Here is a 19,790-nt window from a genome sequence, read left to right on the forward strand (position 1 = left end):
CACACTTACACACACTCCGGGCAATTTGAGAATGCCAATTAACCTGCATGGGAGGAGACCGGAGTACCCGGAGGAATCCCAACAAGCACGACGAAAAATTGTAAGGTCCAAGACCTTTGGGAAGGAAGACAACCCAGACCTCAGGAGGTGCGAGGCCACAGTGCTAACCACTTAGTGCCGCCCAGAGTAAAACAAGGGGCCTGGAGCCTGAACCCAGGGAGCTCAGTGCCCAAGGCAGGGAACACCCTGGATTAGGTGCCAATCCATTGCAAGGCACACACACTCACACACCCAATCAGACAATTTAGCAACACCAGTCAGCCTACAGTCTTTGGACTGTAAGAGGAAAGTACCCAGAGAACCAAGAGTTGAACTCTCATCCCTGGAGGTGTTTGTTTAAACCATGTACAGTGCTGTACACTGTACAAGCTGATCTCAATAATGCTCACTAGAGGGCACCAGTGCATAACAAATTTCCGAACCCTGAACTAAGTTATACTCATTCAGTGTTTACAATTAATAATCCTGGAATGTTTCTCTTTCTTATTCCAGGGCCTGATGTTCTTGTAGACGTTGTCGATGTCACTAAACAGACACAAAGCCAGATGAAATTAAAAGAATTTGTGGATTATTATTACAGCACAAACAGAAAGAAAGTGTTAAACGTCATCAACCTGGAATTCTCACAGACAAGGTGAGTACAGCAGGTGGATTTCTTGAACATTCATGGCATGATGTGTTTAAACAGTACATGTAAAACAATAACCTGCTTAATAGGCAATTAAGTTTTATTTCTATGGCGCTTTTAACAATTGTCATTGTCGCAAAGCAGTTTAACAGAATCAAAATAAAATTATGGAAATGAGTATGAAATGTGTGAGAAAATATGTATGAGTCAGAATGATCAGATTGTACCCGACGAGCAAGCCGAGAGAGACGGTGGCAAGGAAAAACTCCCTGACATACTGTAGCAATAGGAAGAAACCTAGAGAGGAACCAGACTCAACTCATTTGGGCGATATTGGATAGCAGGGATTGATCTGCAGTTCTACTGTGTGTTAGAAGGCAGGAAGTTCAGTATAAGAGAAGATGTGTTTAAGTTAATATAGATCCAATTTCGTCACTTTACTCTTAAAATACGTCACTCATATAGTCCAAAAATGTATTGTCCTGACTTTAATATATCTTAAAAACAAATCATGACTTGCTCTTTAAACACATTAACGTTTTTATAAAATTAAAATGTTTTAACCCCCTAAAGAGAGGCTATTTGCACCCAAGTGTAAATAAAAATGTATTAACACATTTTTACAATTTTATCTCGATCTCTCTTGATCACAATATAACACAAGAATTTAAAGGATGAACACACACAGTGTTGTATGTTTTCATCCTTTAAATTAATTCAATGCCCTGTTTTTTTTGTAATATATATAATATATAATATATAAAATATAAAGTTTGTTATATGTGTTTATTTTTAAGTCAGTAAAAAAATCTAATTTCAAAATATTAGTATTCTAGAAAAAAAATACAGGAAAAAGTTTTACAGAAAATAAATTAGTATATTATGCTAAATACTACGTTTCCAAAAAAGACAAAAAAGAAGGACCGTGGCTAGTCCTAGCGGATGTTCAGTAAAACTAAGCAGCGAATTTCCTTATAAAACTTCACAAATTGTACCTGAAACTATATTTAAAGTGAATTTCGTCACAGCAATTAGTAACTTGTTTCATTAATTATTGTTAAATGTAGATAATATAGAATTTTTTTAAGACATCCTTGCTCTATAGCAGCTACGTGCATGTGCCTTAGATTTGCACAGTATTGTATATTGTTGACACTCCACCAGTTTGTTGCTAGATTGGGTGACTTTTTAATCACTTTTAGTGACTTTATTAGTCACATGACCTAAGAAAAGCCTAGGGACAAATCGATTGACGTTTTGAGCAGAAATTAGTGACTCTCCTGCACTTGATACGTCTCTCCAGCTCATTTCACAGCTGTTGGCTATACGAGTTGTTTGTCGCACATGCACACTTTTATGTTCTAGATGATTCAACAAATGTCCAGATTAGCCCATGATGTCATCTGGTGGCTTCTAGAGCATTCAGTAGCTACTTCCTCTGACAAGAGTTTGCAGCACTGAACACACGGTAGCAGAGTTACTTCTTAATACGAATTCACAAACTTAGTTTAGTTAGCTCAGTTAGGTTAGCTTGATATTAACTAGCCTAAGGTTAACTTAATATCACACTTACAGTAGCTTTCTGCTTACACAACACATAACCTAGCATCTAATGTTACTTATTTAGTTAATGTTGGGTTTAATTACATCATATACCTAACATTGCTTAGTGAACTTGGCTAGTAAATCTAACTTCTACAGTGCAGTGTGTGTACTGTATATAGCAGCTACTGTTAACTAATGTTGCTAATAAGCGATGGACTGTGTGCTTAGGAAGAAATATTTATAATGTTCTTATTGATTCTTTGGGTTATATATATTACAATGGTGTTTAGAAGAAAAAAAAGGTTTTCAACAATTTGAAAGATTGTTGTAATGGTATTAGCGAGGCTAAGCTGTTAGCTTATTTTTTTCATTTAACATAGAAGTGAGGGCAAATGTTGTACCAGGGCAGTGCAGTTGTGCTAATTGCTTTTCTGATAGATTATATTCTATGAGATGATGAAATTAAAGGTGTAATTAGCATGAAAGAAAAAAAATATTTGCAAGATGATTGTTCTGATCATAGTGTACAAAGGAAGAGCTGACAGAGTTGGAGGGAATAAGTGACAAACTTGCTGCTGCATCGTCTTTTTACTGTATGTCAAAATTAATCAAGGACCATTGATTATGTGTAGTGTAGAAACTATGTCATTAAGCTGAGACCAACATGTTTATGAAAGAAGATTAGGTTAAACACATCAACTTAGATTTCAGTTCAAAATAAATGCAAATCAAGATAATATTAACTGTAAATATAAACATGCAAATCATTCAGGATGGGTATTTCCTCCAAGGGTGCAAATTACTACATGGTGCATCCTCTGCTGCACCCTGACGCTCTGTTCCTTTACTTTGTATTGTCTCTATTTGCATGAATAAATAAACCAAATGTCATGGACATTAATACTGCAGCAACATACTGTATATATGGGAAGATTTTGTCTTTATAGTATGTCAGAGCAGGGGTAGCTCAAGGTTAATTGGACTATTGATCTGAAGGTCCCAGGTTCAAACTTCAGGACCACCAGGTTGCCCTTGTTGGGCCCTTGAGTGAGGCCCATAACCCCTTAACTGCTCAAATGTATAATGAGATAAAAAGGTAGTGGATAAAGACTGTCTGCTAAATGTATGCATATCTGTCTTTTTATTTTCAGAATGGCTAGTATTGTAGAGAGTCCGCAGATTGTGAGAAGGCTGTCATGGGTGGCGAACTACTGGCCTGATGATGCTCTACTCGGGAAGCCCCAAGTCAACAAATACTGTCTGATCTGTGTGAAGGACAGCTACACCGATTTCCACATTGAGTGTGCCGGTGCCTCTGTGTGGTACCATGTCCTAAAGGTAAATCTGCTGACAGATTATATATATATAAAGTATATATATTGAAAATATGTAAAAAAAAAAAAAGTGTTGCTGCTTGCAGGTGCAAATAATAGATAGATATTTGTTGCATATATGAATTGGTATCGAGCATCATCTTCAAAATACTTTTGTATTGGTTACACTGTAGGGTTATTCGATATTTGAAATATAAATAATTAGACGGTTGATCTATTTTAAAAGTTAAATCTATTTAATCGAGAAAGAGTTTACTTGTTATGTTTATCTAACTACATAAGATGCTCAATACTTACCATTTTGTTGATCGGTTACTATATAATATAATACTAACAGCTTAATCCCAGCAAGTCTTAAACCAAAATGTGCTACATTAGCTTTTTTTTTTTTTATAAAAAACTTGCTGTAGTTCATAAACATGAGAATTGAAGCAGATGGTATCTTCCCAGTCTGCGATGGCTGTACGTACGTTAAGCTGGGCATTATGATAACTTATAATTTTACTCATGTCCCACAGACCACCATCTATTTTACTGTAAGATTTAAAAAACACTTCCTTTGACAAAATAAGACAGTGGTTTCTCAGTTTAAAAAACTCTTGGCCATGACTCATTTAGTGTTTCATCGACTCAATTTGCAAGGTTTTCTCTATAAACATAAAGGAAGTCTGTGCTACTCACTTGTTCCATAGACCTAATGCGGTAATATGTAATCAAACAGGCCACCAGAAACTTTCCACTTTCTTATGACAGCTAACAGCGGTAACATTTAATACTGCAGACTGACAGGGTCAAAGTAGTTAAGAAATCATTATGCAAAAATAAACAGGTTTCTGAACTGAAACAGCTAATAAAAAATATATATAAAAATGTGTTTCTGACACCAAGAACACACAGACTTCATATAGAGCTGTGAGGCGCCTTCTGTGAGTTCTAGCTAAAATGGCGGTAAACTCCCAAACTAAAGGAAACAGGGAAAGGAAACACCAACAGCAAGTATTTTAATAGAGCACAAGGTACCAGAACAGCTCCAGTTTGCCTTGGCATGGATTCTGCGGAGGTGTGGAGCTTTACTGCAAGGGTGAAACAATAAATTCCACCATTTAGTATGTAAGTATGAGGGTAAGGGCAAAGCCCACACCTCCCATAAGAGTTCATTTGGGTTGAGATCTGGTGAACCAGACTGTGATGGAATAAGCTTTCACTTACTTAAAAATCCCTTTGTTTCCAAAGTCATAGAATTTTCACACATACTGTATTAGCTTCTCGTACACATATATAAAGTGTAAGCAAATTGAGGCAGGATCTGCTGTCCACGCGGGCCTAAGCTGCCACTCTGTCTGCTGCCCACTGCTTACCAGCTTGTGCCCGCATGCCAGCAGGGCACTGCGCACCAGACCTGCACGTACACATTCATTCCTTCCCTTTCTTCCTGTCCTCCCTCCTTTCCCCCTTACCTTTCCTATTTATCCCAAATAAATTTCCCCTTTTCCCGGAAGACCTCACCTCGTGTCTGTGCTTCATGGTGGCGCCCGTGCAACATGGGTCGAACCCGTTACAATATATAAAATAGCAAAATATTATAATGACAAAAACTAAACTAAACGGCAATAAATAAAATAACACATAACTTTTATCCAGTGAAAAGTAATTTATTGTCCTGTCAATGAATGTTATATCCTAAGGCTGCACAAATATTTGTAACTACTCTGAATTGAATTCAGCCAAATAGTGGCAAACTATAAGACAGCAGACGTTTCAAGTATCTGTGAAACAAACTTTCATATGTTTGTGGTGCATTATGGGAAAATAGATAGGAGCTCTACTGTATTGCTGTTTTTATGGATTCTGCATATTCCAGTGTTTGAGATATACAGTACAATGGTTGATGTTCTAAGAGGAAGACTACTCGATGTTAATTAAAGCATTTGTGACATAGCATGCAACATATTGTCTTTGTATTCAGGGTGAGAAGATCTTCTTCCTGATCAAGCCCACCTCAGCCAATCTGTCTCTGTTTGAGCGCTGGAGATCCTCCTCCAACCATTGTGAGATGTTCTTCGCCGACCAGGTGGACAAGTGCTACAAATGCACGCTAAAGCAGGGCCAGACGCTCTTCGTTCCATCAGGTGATTATCGAATGAGGGAAAATCATAAAGGCATTGCATGTAGAATAGTCTAACCCTAGAAGTAAGCAATGTATTGTGGTGTGTTTTTAAAAACTAGATTTCTTTTACTATTTGACTGTAATAATCAATAACTTGACTAACTTCTAGCAAGGCTTTACACTAGAGTTTGGAGCTCATTAGTCATGTTGGACAGTAAGAGGGGTGTACTTAGATTTACAGTTAAAAGGTGTTTCAGTGAGGTTAAGGGCAGCCGCTGTATGGCCACACCAATCTTGGCAAACCTTGTCAAACTGTTTCTCCCCTGAATTCTTTTAATGAGAGAAAAATGTCTGCAATATTTAACTGTAAGCTGAGTCTCATTGTTTTGCTGCTATTAAATTGTTAAAATTAAACTGTGGTCTGGCAAAAACCCTTTAGATTTTAATTCTGCCAAAATGATTTGACTAAAGTTGGGTTTTACTACTTATAATGTTGATATCTTAACCATAAATATATTTTAGCGAAAAAAAACACTATATATATATATATATATATACTGTATATATAGCTAGGCAAGGAACCAGTTTAAGGCTCATTGTGGTCTGCCTAATAATGTCTAAAATCTTGCTAGCTACAGTCAGACGTTTATCTACATTCGCCCTGAGCATGGATGTTATCGAAATCTTATGCTTTCAATATTTTTTAGCTAATCTTTCCTGGTGAAAGAATGAGTTGGGTTTATATTTTTTTAGGCTTTTTCTAATGTCAACACAGAGTCAAAATTAAACATATAGATATATACACATTCATATTAATTCATTGATGCTGAAAGTCCTGAAATGTATTTAAATTCGCCAGGACCATGTTCTCTCAAACCTCTGTTAGTGACCACAATTGACTACAGCTGGTAGCTTCTCTGTGCCAACATAAAAAGTGTTTGTTTGACAGTAGTCATTGGATTGATCAACACATAGTACAACTGGAAAGTCCAAGGAGCTCAGTTCAGATCTGAGAAAGAGGATGGAAGAATTACACTAATCAGGAATGTCTCTAGGAGACATTTCTAAACAACTGCAAATTTCAAGATCAGTTCAAACGATTATACATAACTAGGATGTGTAGATACTTTGCCAAGGTCTGGAAGATCCCCAAAACAGTCATGCTCAGCAGAGAAGGAAATTGGTTTGGATAGTGAGGAACTGCCATGAATTGGAAGCTGCTGGAACACCAGTGTCACTGTCAACAGTCAAATGATTTTTATATCGCCCTGGACTGAAAGGCTGCTTTCCAAGAAAAAAGTCCCTGCTACAAACTCAGCGTCTTGGTGTTCCACTACACAGCAACAATACTGTTCTAGCTGTTATGCATGAGGGTGGTAGCATTATGCCTCAGGGCTGTTTTTCTGCTAGCGAATCTGGATAAAACAATGAAGAAAGAAGTCTGTGCCAAGAAACCAACAGATTTAATTGAACACGAAGAATGGTCTTGGCCATGGTCAATGGCTTAGAAGAGTGGTCAAGTATCCAACTACATTTCTGCCAGAAACTTGTAAATGGCTACCAAAATCATCTAGTAGAGGTGAAACTTTTGAATAGAGATTGAACAAAATATTATTTTTGACCCTGTATGTAAATTCTGAGCATGTGTTGATTTTGGATAACCCAATAAATAAATGCATAAACAATAAATAATACAATTGAGGACCAAATTCTAGATGCATGCTGTACAATCATTCTGCCCACAAAAGGCTAGTTAAAAATAGTTGTTCTATTTGTTCATGATGAGTGCAAGTCAACTGCAAGTGTGCATTCTGCACACATTAAATGTCAGGCCATGATTAAGTTTTTGAATGGGTATTTGTCATAGTGAAGTAGATATTATTCTAATGATATTATTCTAATGAATTTACTTCTTAGTAAGATACCAGCTGGTTACTCTGTCTGTGATGCTCCTGTACCAGAGTTAGAATTAAATCTTTAAATGAAATTTTCTTTTTTTTTAGTTTTGGGTATAATTATATTTTGAAATCGTGTAACTTTACTCGGAATGAAGATTTTCAACATGTAAAGGGTTTTTCCAGGCTGATACAAAAATAGTAAATATGTGAATAGTGGTTGAAGTCATGTTTTCTTTCCCTGCAGGATGGATTAATGCAGTATTGACGCCTGTGGACTGTCTCGCCTTTGCTGGACACTTTGTCCACAACCTAAGTGTTGAGATGCAGATGAGGTCAGTGACATTTCTCCATTCAGTACAATATTTTAAAGAAATTACAACAATAAATGTTTTTCAGAAGAGGTGTAAAATTTCATGATGGGAAAACATTGAAACAGATTTGGTACTTTACATCAATGCTACTTTTAAAAATGAGATGCTGATTACTAAGTAGTGTTAAACACTGTTTTTCCTTGGTCCTATAGTGCTAAAATCTAGGCATGTAGCAAGCTGGAGTTTGTGTGAACGTTTCATTAATCCAAATAGTAAAAGGCCAATTTGCTTCTCTCCACTCAGGGCATATGAGCTGGAAAAAAGACTCAAGGTTGCTAGTCTCACACCATTTTCCAACTTCGAGACAGCGTGTTGGTACGTAGGGAGGCACTACCTGGAGAGGTTTAAAAGTGAGTACTACTTTTTATATTAAAGGGTGTTAGGGCTGAGGTCATTTGCAGTATGTGCACATTTTAACAACTACAAGTCTGTTAAATAAATTTAAAAAAATTTAGTCTAATGGTTTATTAAGCACTGAGAGTAGCGTTTTGGTATTGACGAGTATTGTTTAGTTTTTAACAATAATAAAAGGGAGACAATATAGGTGCAGTGAAGAAATGTAAAATATGTATAGTCTTGCGTAATACAAAAGAAGTTTAATTAATTACATATGGAATAGGTCCGGCAGTGTTGGGGGACGTTAACTTTTAAAGTAACTAATTACATTACAAAATTACTGTCTTCAAAAAGTAATCAGTTACACTACGGCGTTACTTTCTGATAAAAGTAACTAGTTAGAGTATTTTTTCATTGCAGAAAATGAAAACTCCTTTGCGATTCCTCATGCATGTTGTTTTAGCCAAGACCTTTATAATTATTCTACCATCATCACTCAGCGAAGTTTGACCCATAATCTGTTAACTACAGTACCCGTTCTCACCTACATGGTTTCGTGCGGCGGCCGTAAGTACGGTTCATCATGATTCACCGCCGGTTTTGGCGCTATGATTAGGTTTCCATCTTGCCACGGTTTGTCTTCACATAGTCAAACCGCATAGGTGAGATAGGGGCATAACAGCAGGAATAACAGAGAGGGGCGGGTTATTGGGGGCGGGACTTGTAGGACGACTTTCACACACACACACTCACTCACACACACACACACACACACACTAATGAATTAGGAATGACTGCTATATGGCTTATGGATTACATAAATTGTCTGAATAACGGATTACGTTTTTGAAAAAATAACTAAGTAATTGAGTACTTAAATGGCGGACCTAACACGTTAGATTACTCGTTACATCAAAAAAGTAATCAGAGTACTCTAACGCGTACACCCAACACTGGGTCCAGGTGGAGCACATCTTATATGCTATGCTTTATATGCTTAGCAACTCTGAGTCATTCTGACAAAACTGTAATAGCAATTCCCACTCACCGTTGAATTGGAGGAAAATTTGTTATACATTATCTTTCAGTTGACTTATTTCAAACAATGTCACACGCCAACCTTGTTTATCATACTCAAACATAATCATAAAAAAATTAACTCCACAAAAGTCTTATAAATACACAGTGACAGAAGCAAAATGTGAAATAGTTTGATATTTTAATGAATAAGAAATGATTTGTGTTTTAAATAATCAGAAGTTAATGAATAATAGTCATTCTCTCCCTTTTACGTTGCTTAGCTCATGATAGCGCATGATAGTCTGTCTCTGGACAAAAAACTAATTTTTTTTTTTTTGCCTTTTCAACTCTGTAATATTTTTTCAAGATTGAGTCGTCAGGGTCAGGGGTGACTCAGTTAAGGCATTAGACTAAAGTTTTAGGTTCAACCTTAACCCTTAACTGCTCAGATATATGATGAGATAAAAATGTCACTTTGGATAAGGACGTCTGCCAAATGCTGTAAATGTGTCTGCTTAACATGTTTGACAAGCTTGAGAACAAACACTGTTGGGTAATGAAATTGATTAGTTAGTTAGTATATATGTTGTCATCAAGCAAAAGCGATATTTTAGCTAAGTGGGATTAGTGGTTCTTTGGCTTAATAGATGCACAGAGATTCGTGAAGCATGTGGAATTTAGCCAGCAAAGCAAAATTTTGTAGGATCATGATGGAGCAACTTGAGTTGGTTTTGTTTTTTCACCTGGTACTCAGTAATTGTGACAGTCACATTAATGGGCACATCGAAGAGTTCTTTTTTTCTTCATCCTGCTTCTGTAATACTGAGGAAATGTCAGCTTTTAATTATAACCTCAGAGTCACAAATACTTAGGCCATGTCCCAAACCTCATTCCACTGTTATTGCTTTATAGGCATGCTGTTTAGAGTTGGTTAATGTGGTTTGGACATATATCAAACAGTGAGGAACAATATATTTTTACACAGTTTTTAAAATCCTAAAACGCTGAGCAAGTCTGGTTATACAGCCATAACATTAAAACCTCAAAGCATTAACACTGATTATGAGTAAACTGGTGACAGGGTCATGGGTACCCAAGGCTCATCTACGCCTGTGGGGACCAAAGACTGGTCTGATCCCACAGAAAAGCTAACTTAGCGCAAATTGCTGCAAAAAGTTCATGCTGGCTATGATAGAAATGTATCAGAACACCCGGCGTATTACAGCTTGCTGTGTTTAGGGCTTAGCAGGCAAAGAGTTCAGGGTTGTTGATCTGGCCTACAAAATCCCCAGATCTCAGTCCAATTAAGCATGCATGGAATGTGCTGGACAAACAAGTCCAATCTATTGAGGCCAGACCTTGCAACCTACAGCATGTAAAAGATCTGTTGCTAATTTCCTGGTGCAGATACAACAGCACACCTTTAGAGGTCTTGTGAATACCTTTGGAGGTCACGGTGGTTTTGGTGGCACAATATTGGACATAATGTTTTGAGGTTTAAATGTTATGGCTGATATTCTATTTGCTTTTATGTAACTTATAATAAGTTTTGTGGTTATCATTTCTATTTTGTTTCCTGTTACACTTTTGAATTCATTTATTTAAATCTCAAAGAAAAAATCAAGTGCCAGAAAAGTTACAAAAGGAGCTGGGTACTAACGAATAGTCCTGTTTCCAGCTGAGGCCTGCTGAACAGATGAGGAGAACTCATACAGCAAAGAATATTATTGCAGTTGTTAGATCAGTGCATCATGGAGTTCACAGATGATTAGCTTCAAAAGGCAGAATCACTTGCTCCATTACAACCCAGTGTTTAAACTCTTCTCAGCTGGCCTTCTGCTCTCTATTTATCTTTCCACCATTTTCTCCGCTGTGCTCACGTTTCTTAATTTCGCCAGATCTCAGTAGTACACGCACAGCTGGAAGGTTTGACGACAACACTTGCTCCCTCGGCTATCTAATGTTCAGATACTCGAGAAGGGGGAGTCCGTTTTCAGGGTCATCTTTTTAAGATCCATGTGTGATTCAGGTGTGTATGTGCGTGTGACTCATTTCCCCCAACAGGCCTCCTGGATCAATGCCAGACCCAGAGCTCCCCTTTGTCCACTCTTTTCAGCCTTCACTTTATGTTCATGTTGTTAATTTTAATGCAGTGAGCAGCATGTTTCCTGTAATAGCCATGTAGCCAGTCCAATGTAATCAGTGTCGAAGCGTGTGTTCAGAAAAGGCACGCAAGTGTTTCAGGCCCCAGCAGATTGGAGCAATCAGTTTGATGTATGAATGGTCATTGTTATTGGACAGTAATGGCTGAAGTTGCCAGTGAACTCTATTTTTATTTCTGATATAATATCCCCCTGCCTTTTAGCGGAGTGTCATGCTTTTCATTGAAGGACTGGTTTCTTTTAAGTTGGACGTGGTTAAGGATTACTTAGCAGTGTCAAAGAAGTCATCCCGATTTGCTATTTTCTAATGAGGATGTCAAGTGTAGCTCATTAAGCAGCAAGGAAACAGAGTGAATAAAGAGATATCAAACATGATGGAACATTTTTATATAAAATGACGTTTCTGGCGTTCAATTTCCATAAGCATATTAGATATATCACTTTATTTATTGTTCGTCTCAGGTTAATTTCGAATTAAGGACCCATGAGTTGGCGTTGGTTTTCTCAGTAACTCGCTGCCTACTCTAACAATGAAAAAAAAATGTGTCCTGTCTTTGATATGGCTGGGAAGAATAAGAAAATCTATTGAGATCTTCATGAATTGCTTTACAGCACACATTTTAGAGAATCATTTTGTGTTGTCAGTGCCATTATAAAACAGGCTTTGTCCTTTTATAATTTTCATTAACCAGTACCAAACAAGATCTTTAAATATAATTTTATAACAATTGCTTTATTTTCCACATGGTGTTTCATTTGTTTTGTTAATGATAATGCTAGTTATTAAATAAATCAGATAAACTAGTTATTATTTAAACAGCAACCTTAAAAGTGACATCTGTTAGGCTCATGCACATACAGTTGCATTAATCTACCAGCTTTAATTTGCTACTGTTTAATTAAGTCATCCCAAAATTGATTCTTTTACCATATTTTTTAATGGGACTGGCTTAGATGATGTTTTATATAAATACATGTGGCATATCATGAACAGTACCTCTCTGTTATTTAATAGAATTTTAACAGCATACCTCCTTGCCTTGTTAAATTAATTCCAGTAATGCATACCAATGTTGAAACATGATTACATATTTTCCTCCTATTTAATCTACCTTGCAGGTTTACATAAGGCAAATAAACAACCAGCAGCTTACCTTGTACATGGTGCCAAAATTATCAATGGAGCCTTTAGATCATGGACTAAAAAACAGGTAGGTGTTTTATTATTATTATTATTATTATTATTATTTTTTTTTTTTAATTATTATTATTAATTGTTGATCCAATCTGACTAATCTGAAAATCTGTCAGCATTGGTTCATTAATGTTTATATTTTTTCCTCACCAAAGGCCCTTCTAGAACATGAAGATGAGCTTCCTGAAAACATGAAACCCACACAACTTATTAAAGACCTTGCCAAAGAGATTCGGATTGCTGAGGTGAGAAACTGAAGTAGAACTGCATGTTTGTTTGTTTTTTTGGACAGATTTTATTACAAATAGTAAACCTATTGTTACAGTGAACTAAAACAATCTGGGAATGTTGTCTATCATCTTTCAGAATGCAACTAAAGCCATAAAGAGTGAGATAAGCAACTCCAAGCCTCCAGCAGAGGAACCGCCATCAGCCCCTTCAGAACCAGAAGAGCCGATGTCTCCGTCCCATATGTCCACTCCAGCCAGAGACAAACCCGCCAGGAAAAAAGCCACAAAACCTCCAAAACCACCTAAACCACCCAAGATGCCCAAAGCCCCCAAACCCCCTAAAGTTCCTAAAGTAAAGGAGGGTGGCAAGAAGAAAGTGAAAAAGGTCAAAGAAGGTGGCCTGCCGGAGAAAAAGCCATCCAGCCTGGCAGCTCTCGAGTCCCATGCAAAGGACATCCTTAGCAAGATGGATCAGCCCAAAAAGGTAACCAGTACTCCACATAATTAGCCAGGCCTGAGCTACATAAAAATGAATAAATAAAACATTTAAAGTGTAAGAAGTCCTTTTAGTCATTTCATAATATTCATCTTCCAATATACCTACAGGCTCCAAAGACCATGATGAGCTTCATGGAAAAAGAGACAAATAAGCAGAACAATGTGGAGAAGTTTGAGATGCGAGAACCCAACAAGAACAAAACAGAAGCAAAATGGAAATACAAGGTAAGACTACCTACAGTTAAGAGCTGAAGCTGGTGTTTCCTGCAAAGCATGCCTTATGATAATTCTTTATGGTTAAAGAAAAATCAGCCCAGAGCCTGCTTTTAACATTAATGTAAATGGTATTAAACTACTGCCAAGTGGGGAAAGGAAGAGCAGGACCGTTCCAAAAGTGATTTACACATCTCGGATTAAAGCAATCAGGAGAAATAATTCTGTGGCTCAGTCATCCTTTCTGTTTGGAGCTCATCAAAGGCAGCAGCCCTTCACCCCTGCTCAGAATTTTTACCTAATGCATTTACACTATGTCATATCCCTGACATCCACACTAAGTGTTTACATATGCCTCCCATTTCTGCTGCAAAAAGTAAGCATGTTGTGTGATTATTGTTAGATGACATGGGAGAGCGTTTGAAGGAAAAGCTTAATTCTGGTGAACGGAAGACATTAGAAAGCTTTGGTTTCATGGAAAAGTCAATGCCAAACGGCCCTGGGATGTTTGTAGTCGCTCCAAGTCTTTCCTTCCAAGCGCTCCTTTGCAGCTCCCCAAGCACTTACAGATGGAGGGAGTTTTGGCTATATGTTCACCAAGGTCATCAGACCCCATGTGTTCTGTCTTTCATTTTTGATCACTTTCAATGCTGAAACAACTGGACTACCCAGATTGATTTAGATCTTGACTTTGTTACATTTCTTCCACTAAAGAGCTTTCAGTACTTTTTTTTCTCTCTCTCTGATTTACTGTCCAGGTGTTTATCTCCTCTATTCTTTATCAGAATGATGCCTGACTAGTATAATCTGTTTCTCTTTTTGCAGAATAGCAAACCAGATTCTTTACTAAAAATGGAGGAAGAGCACAAATTTGAAAAGACACCTCTAGGACATAGAGACAATAGATTTTCCTTTACGATGTCTCACAAGAAATTGCTCGGGTATGTATATCACAGTATGCTCCATATGGCAGTTTTATGGACTTTGCTATTCTCTCAATGTACTCTGTTAGTCCTTGTGGTTCATATGCAGGTGCTACATTTACATAAATTGAAATAAATTTAATACATTTTACAACCCAAAGGAATTATAATATAGGATACATTATATAAGCAGTATATATTCTACACCTATAGCTTTTTGGCTGGTCTTGACCTCACATTTCTCATGATGTTACAGTTATGACTCTCACTTGTTAATTTTATGATTCATTTTGGTTGTTTAATCCGTAGTGGATGCTCTGATGGTTCTAACAGAGTGATGTTTCCCTCAGGGCAAAGACACTGAAGCCGCAGACCAACTCGAGTTTGTTTGGATCCTTACAGAATGTAAAAGAAGACAAAGCCAAACCAGTACGAGATGAGTATGAGTATGTCTCAGACGAGGGTGAACTCAAAATTGACGAGTTCCCCATCAGAAGAAAAAAAGCTCCAGTTAAAAGGGACTTTTCCTGTGAGTATTGCCAGTGAAACAAGTTATACAGATTAAAAAGCGACATTTCACTCCATATGGAACAATTTATTGCTAGTACTTGAGATGATAATTTTTCAGGAAATGAATTATTAAGCCTTTGGGACACAGTCTATCATTTATACTAGTTTTCTATTCTATATTACTGAAGGTCTAAAGATTACTTTATGCTTTTTTTAGTTCTATCAAACATCCGGGCAGCCGAGCCCATCCAGACGTCAAAAAAGCCAAAAATGCAATCTTCAGATATTAAGGTAAGCAGGATGATCCTTTCTATTTCTGCTTAGAGGACTTGAAGCCAAAGACAATTAAAGGATCAACAACCACAGCCCTTTTCTCTAAACAGACAATGACACGAACTTGAAGATGCTGATTAATTTCAAATTCTACAAAATTGGGACTTAATCACCATCCATTATTTCATGAAGTAACTAATAGATTCCTTCTGTGTGTGTTTAAAACATACTCTCCACAATAGAGATCATATGTGTTGGCACCCAGATCTCATTGCTGGGCGGGTGTTCAGGCATTGCAATAATTCCCCTTAATGCTCCAACTTAAACCAACACACAGAGGAATTCAAAGAGAGAAAGCCACAGTGCTGAGGAAAGTGTCACCACATGACTGATGAAGGAAATATCTGTGGTGTAAATCGACAGCATACACAATAAACAACATCCAAAAGGCAGACAGTGCAAGGCTGTAGGGGGGTCACTGAGTGAACTTTTCTGATATGGATTTTTGAAGGCAAGAATCTATACCGTACCTAAAGGAAAGTCTTACTCATTTAATTAAACATTTCATTAAGTAATTTAAATATATGTTTTTTTTCCCCAAATCAGCTGGAATAAAACTGGAATCCTTTAAGAAATCATGTGGACATGCTTCACACACAGAGAATACATTTCTGCAGAAAACACAAGATTAACTAGTGTAATTATTTAGCTTATTATCAGAAGAATTAATGAGGCTTAATTACATCTTTGTACTTATAAAAGAACACTGTCTCTTTTCCCTTCCAGGGAAAAGATTCTGTGCGTAAACAAACTGTTTCCTCTTGCATAATAGTTTATCAAACTTAATTTATAGGAATATTTATAATAAATCATCTAAAGTTTAACAATACATCTGAAATTAAATCTGGTGCAAGAGGTCTACACAAATGTGAGTGACGTTTGAATGATATTGGAACTTAAAACCTAAATAATATTTATTTATTTCATTTCTTGGCATGATTTTTTTTTCTTTCAAAAAATCATGAAGTGTGTTTGAAAGAACGCATTACTGTACTTTTTCCTGTCACATTCAACCCTGAATTATACAGAAAAAATAAAATATTATTTGTTATATGTTATTATCTTATAATATACTGTATTATTATATTATTTTGCATGTTTTTAAAGGAAAATAATTCATGCCAGCATTATCTAACCATATGTGTTCATTATCAAAATGTCCTAAAAATTAATTTCATCTGAAAATAAGTGTTTGGGAAAATATATATTGTAGAAATACTTATTATAAAAAAATTGGGAACTGTAGGATATTTTATTTTTTATGTATTTATTTATTTTTGTTGTGAACAGGTCTTCTGAGAATATCAAATATAGGCAAATTGCACTTTCTGATTAATTCCTAGATCATTGTGTCATTATTTTAATAATATTTTACACTCATTTTCATATAAAGTTGTTTAAAAGGTTCAAAGGGCTATTATTTAGAAAAAAAATCAGTATGTTACTTTATATTAGGTAATTTGTAGGTCTTCAAAACTTTATGGAGCATATTATCAAACTTTATGGAGCAAATCAAAAGTGGTCTTCAAAACTTTATGGAGCAAATGATCAAACTTTATGGAGCAAATTAAAAGTGGTAACATTAACCACTACTACAAAAGTAATTAAAATTAATGTTATATGTTATGGTTTTCAAAAAGAAGAGACAATAGCACAGGAATTAATCAGAAAGTAAAAACTAAAAATCAGAATAAGAAACTGATGAATAAGAAGCCTACTTCGGCCACATTATTTAGGTATCTCGTTAAACCTCTACTTAACTGAATGGAATGAAGACACTTGCATCATAAGGAAATATAAGTGAATGCATCTTACAACTAATTATAACCAGTAGATACAACTCACGTTATTTTTGTTAGCTTTTTAATGCAACTAAAATAGTTTAAGTATAGCCACAATCAATCCTAGCATCAGCCAACTCAAGATCACTTCCCACTCCAAAATCAGTTGCCCAATAGGGTGAACACACTCTTTTAAGACTGACTTCTATTTTTAAAAAATCCACCAAATATCAAAAGCAAAAGAAAGATTCCAGAAGAAAAATATACACCAGAAAAATCCACAAAAACATGTTTTAATTAATTATCATTACTTGTATTTCCAGTGTACTTTTTTCTTTTTGATAATTAATATTTTTCTTGTGGATATTATTTCATTTGAATAGTACCATAGTCATTACTTAACATAACCGTCTCTTCACTCCTAACAAGCATGTTTTGTGTCATCTATAGGGAATTAGTGGAGGTTCTACTAATGTCAGCTTCCTGCAGAAAAGTAAGAAGATGTGTGAATATGTTTTATAACTGTGGATTTCCTAATCCAGTCACTGATGATATCATGGCCTCTGTTAACTCTGATGAGAGAAAAGATGCACTCAGCTGTATAAACAATACAAATTATTAATAGAACAATGGAAATTCATCCTACTCCTCATCCTGCTCAATAATCATCCAACTAATAAAACAGTGGCTGAAAATGTCTGAATATTTTAGGACATTTCCTCAACTGCTTTCCAATTCAAAGAACTTCCACTGATTTCCTAAAGATCACACAAACTTATGTAAGATAACGTATTTTAGGATGCTTATGTTTACAGTGTAATATATTAAAAAAATTATAATCCATGCCACTAAATTCATAAAAAAAATTTAATGCATGACCGATATACTAAGCATTCTGTCAGGGCCCAGAGAAAGTCAAATGTTTAGAAATCTAGTAGGGGAAAGAGTATTTTAGAAGACCAAAGCAAGTACATGAAAGAATTGTGCAAAAGAGTTGATAGACAAAAATGTGACCACAGGTTTCTAAATGGGATCTAGTTACATGTCATCTAGTCATGTTCATTATTTGTAAATTATTTACAGTAGCTATAATCAGAGACTGGCTCTCTTTATCAAACTTTATGGAGCAAATCAAAAGTGTAGTGCAATAAATTAATCCTATTTCATATTTCAGACTGATTTATCCATTAATTTGATGGCAAAATTATTTTTATTTTATTATTACACTCTAAATTTATAATGCATCATAATGCAAATACATGCAGCATGACTATAAAATAAAAAAAATATGTAAACAGTTTGATAGCAAAATGCGATGAATTGTGAATTATGAATTTGGCAAATATTTTTTTTCTTCACGCAAGGTTGTCCATAACAAAACTTTTAATCTGAAAACTGCTATGCACAGTACACTTATTTTAAAAACTTTGAACTTCAAAGAAAAATTGTTTTACACTCTGTGACTGCCATTGTAGTCACCCCAGCATTAATGAACTTCTGGTGTTCAACACTTAAAGTTTCTAATACATTTCAGGAAATAGGACCTTATGTGATTTAAAAGTTGTGTGATTCCATGTTATTTACATGTAAAAAAAAAAAAGCTGTGTGAAATACAGCAGTGTACTGTAGGTTTCTGTTTCACTGCCAAATCAACACAATCAGTTCTTCCTCTTGCTCCTGCTATCACTAGCTGGTTTTGCTCCATTTTGGGAGCCATGTTGTAAAGAAATAATGCTACAACCCTCAAGACATGTATGAGCGCCTTGTGTACAAGAGACATAAGATAACCCATTGGGTCTGGGAAGCTGTTACATTTGCTACATGTGGTTTTGAATGCTACATCCTGATCTCCACTAGGATTAAAAAATTTTATACCCTTATGAGATCACAGGCATGCATACCAAGGTAAAACTGAAACTGGTAAAAGGGAAGGCTGACGATGCTGTAAAGTTCTTGTATTGATTTTGATATGACTTATGATGTTTAACTATAGTTGAATTAAAGTCAAAATTTTGTGCAAACAAAAAAAACCTCAACATTTTTTTTCTCTGATTTTCTCCCTAATTTTGGTCGTCACCTCCCCGTCACTAGGGGGCTCCCACATTAAGGCTACTACTACCGTACAGTCGGGAGGGTGGAAGACTATCACGTGTTTCCATCTTTTCAAACTGCTCACTCATGCACTTTTAGGGGCGGCGTAACACACTGGGAGGAAAGCACCAGCCGCTCCTTCCGCTTGCGTGAGCTCACAGACGCTCCTGATTCGCTGTATTAAAAGCTGTGATTAAAGAGGGAGCACTAAGTACCTCTCATCCCGCCCCTCTGAGAGAGCTCGGCCAATCAGCTCTCTCTAGACCTCCGGCTGTGAGAGGTTACAGCATCACCCAGGAATCGAACTCCAGATGATAGGGCAAGCACTTTACCACTGCGCCACTCGGAAAACCTGAACACTTTTCTTCTCGTTTCACTTTGCTGCCAGTAACTCAGTACAAAAACACAAAGCGCGAGTTTGCTATTTTTTTTTATTAATTCATTTTTAATTTAAACTCAACTAACATATTATCAATAATAAATTGCATACCTAAATGATCACAAACACAACTGCAGGCAGATTTTTTTTTTCATTTTAACAAAATTGTGGGAAAT

At 36.2% G+C, this 19,790-nt stretch overlaps 1 protein-coding gene across 1 annotated transcript in view; it reads left to right on the forward strand.

The window, feature by feature from the left end:
• phf2 (PHD finger protein 2) overlaps positions 1 to 19,790 on the forward strand; it is a 54,826-nt gene that overhangs the window by 23,561 nt on the left and 11,475 nt on the right. The window contains exons 5-16 of the mRNA XM_053484349.1: positions 553 to 694; positions 3,385 to 3,571; positions 5,534 to 5,696; positions 7,817 to 7,904; positions 8,187 to 8,293; positions 12,581 to 12,672; positions 12,812 to 12,901; positions 13,023 to 13,370; positions 13,493 to 13,609; positions 14,423 to 14,538; positions 14,871 to 15,049; positions 15,248 to 15,321. Of these exons, the coding sequence (XP_053340324.1) occupies positions 553 to 694; positions 3,385 to 3,571; positions 5,534 to 5,696; positions 7,817 to 7,904; positions 8,187 to 8,293; positions 12,581 to 12,672; positions 12,812 to 12,901; positions 13,023 to 13,370; positions 13,493 to 13,609; positions 14,423 to 14,538; positions 14,871 to 15,049; positions 15,248 to 15,321 (1,703 nt within the window). The remainder of the gene's footprint in view (positions 1 to 552; positions 695 to 3,384; positions 3,572 to 5,533; positions 5,697 to 7,816; positions 7,905 to 8,186; positions 8,294 to 12,580; positions 12,673 to 12,811; positions 12,902 to 13,022; positions 13,371 to 13,492; positions 13,610 to 14,422; positions 14,539 to 14,870; positions 15,050 to 15,247; positions 15,322 to 19,790) is intronic.

This window comes from Clarias gariepinus, chromosome 23 (genome assembly GCF_024256425.1).
Source record: "Clarias gariepinus isolate MV-2021 ecotype Netherlands chromosome 23, CGAR_prim_01v2, whole genome shotgun sequence".
Taxonomy (NCBI): Eukaryota; Metazoa; Chordata; class Actinopteri; order Siluriformes; family Clariidae; genus Clarias; species Clarias gariepinus.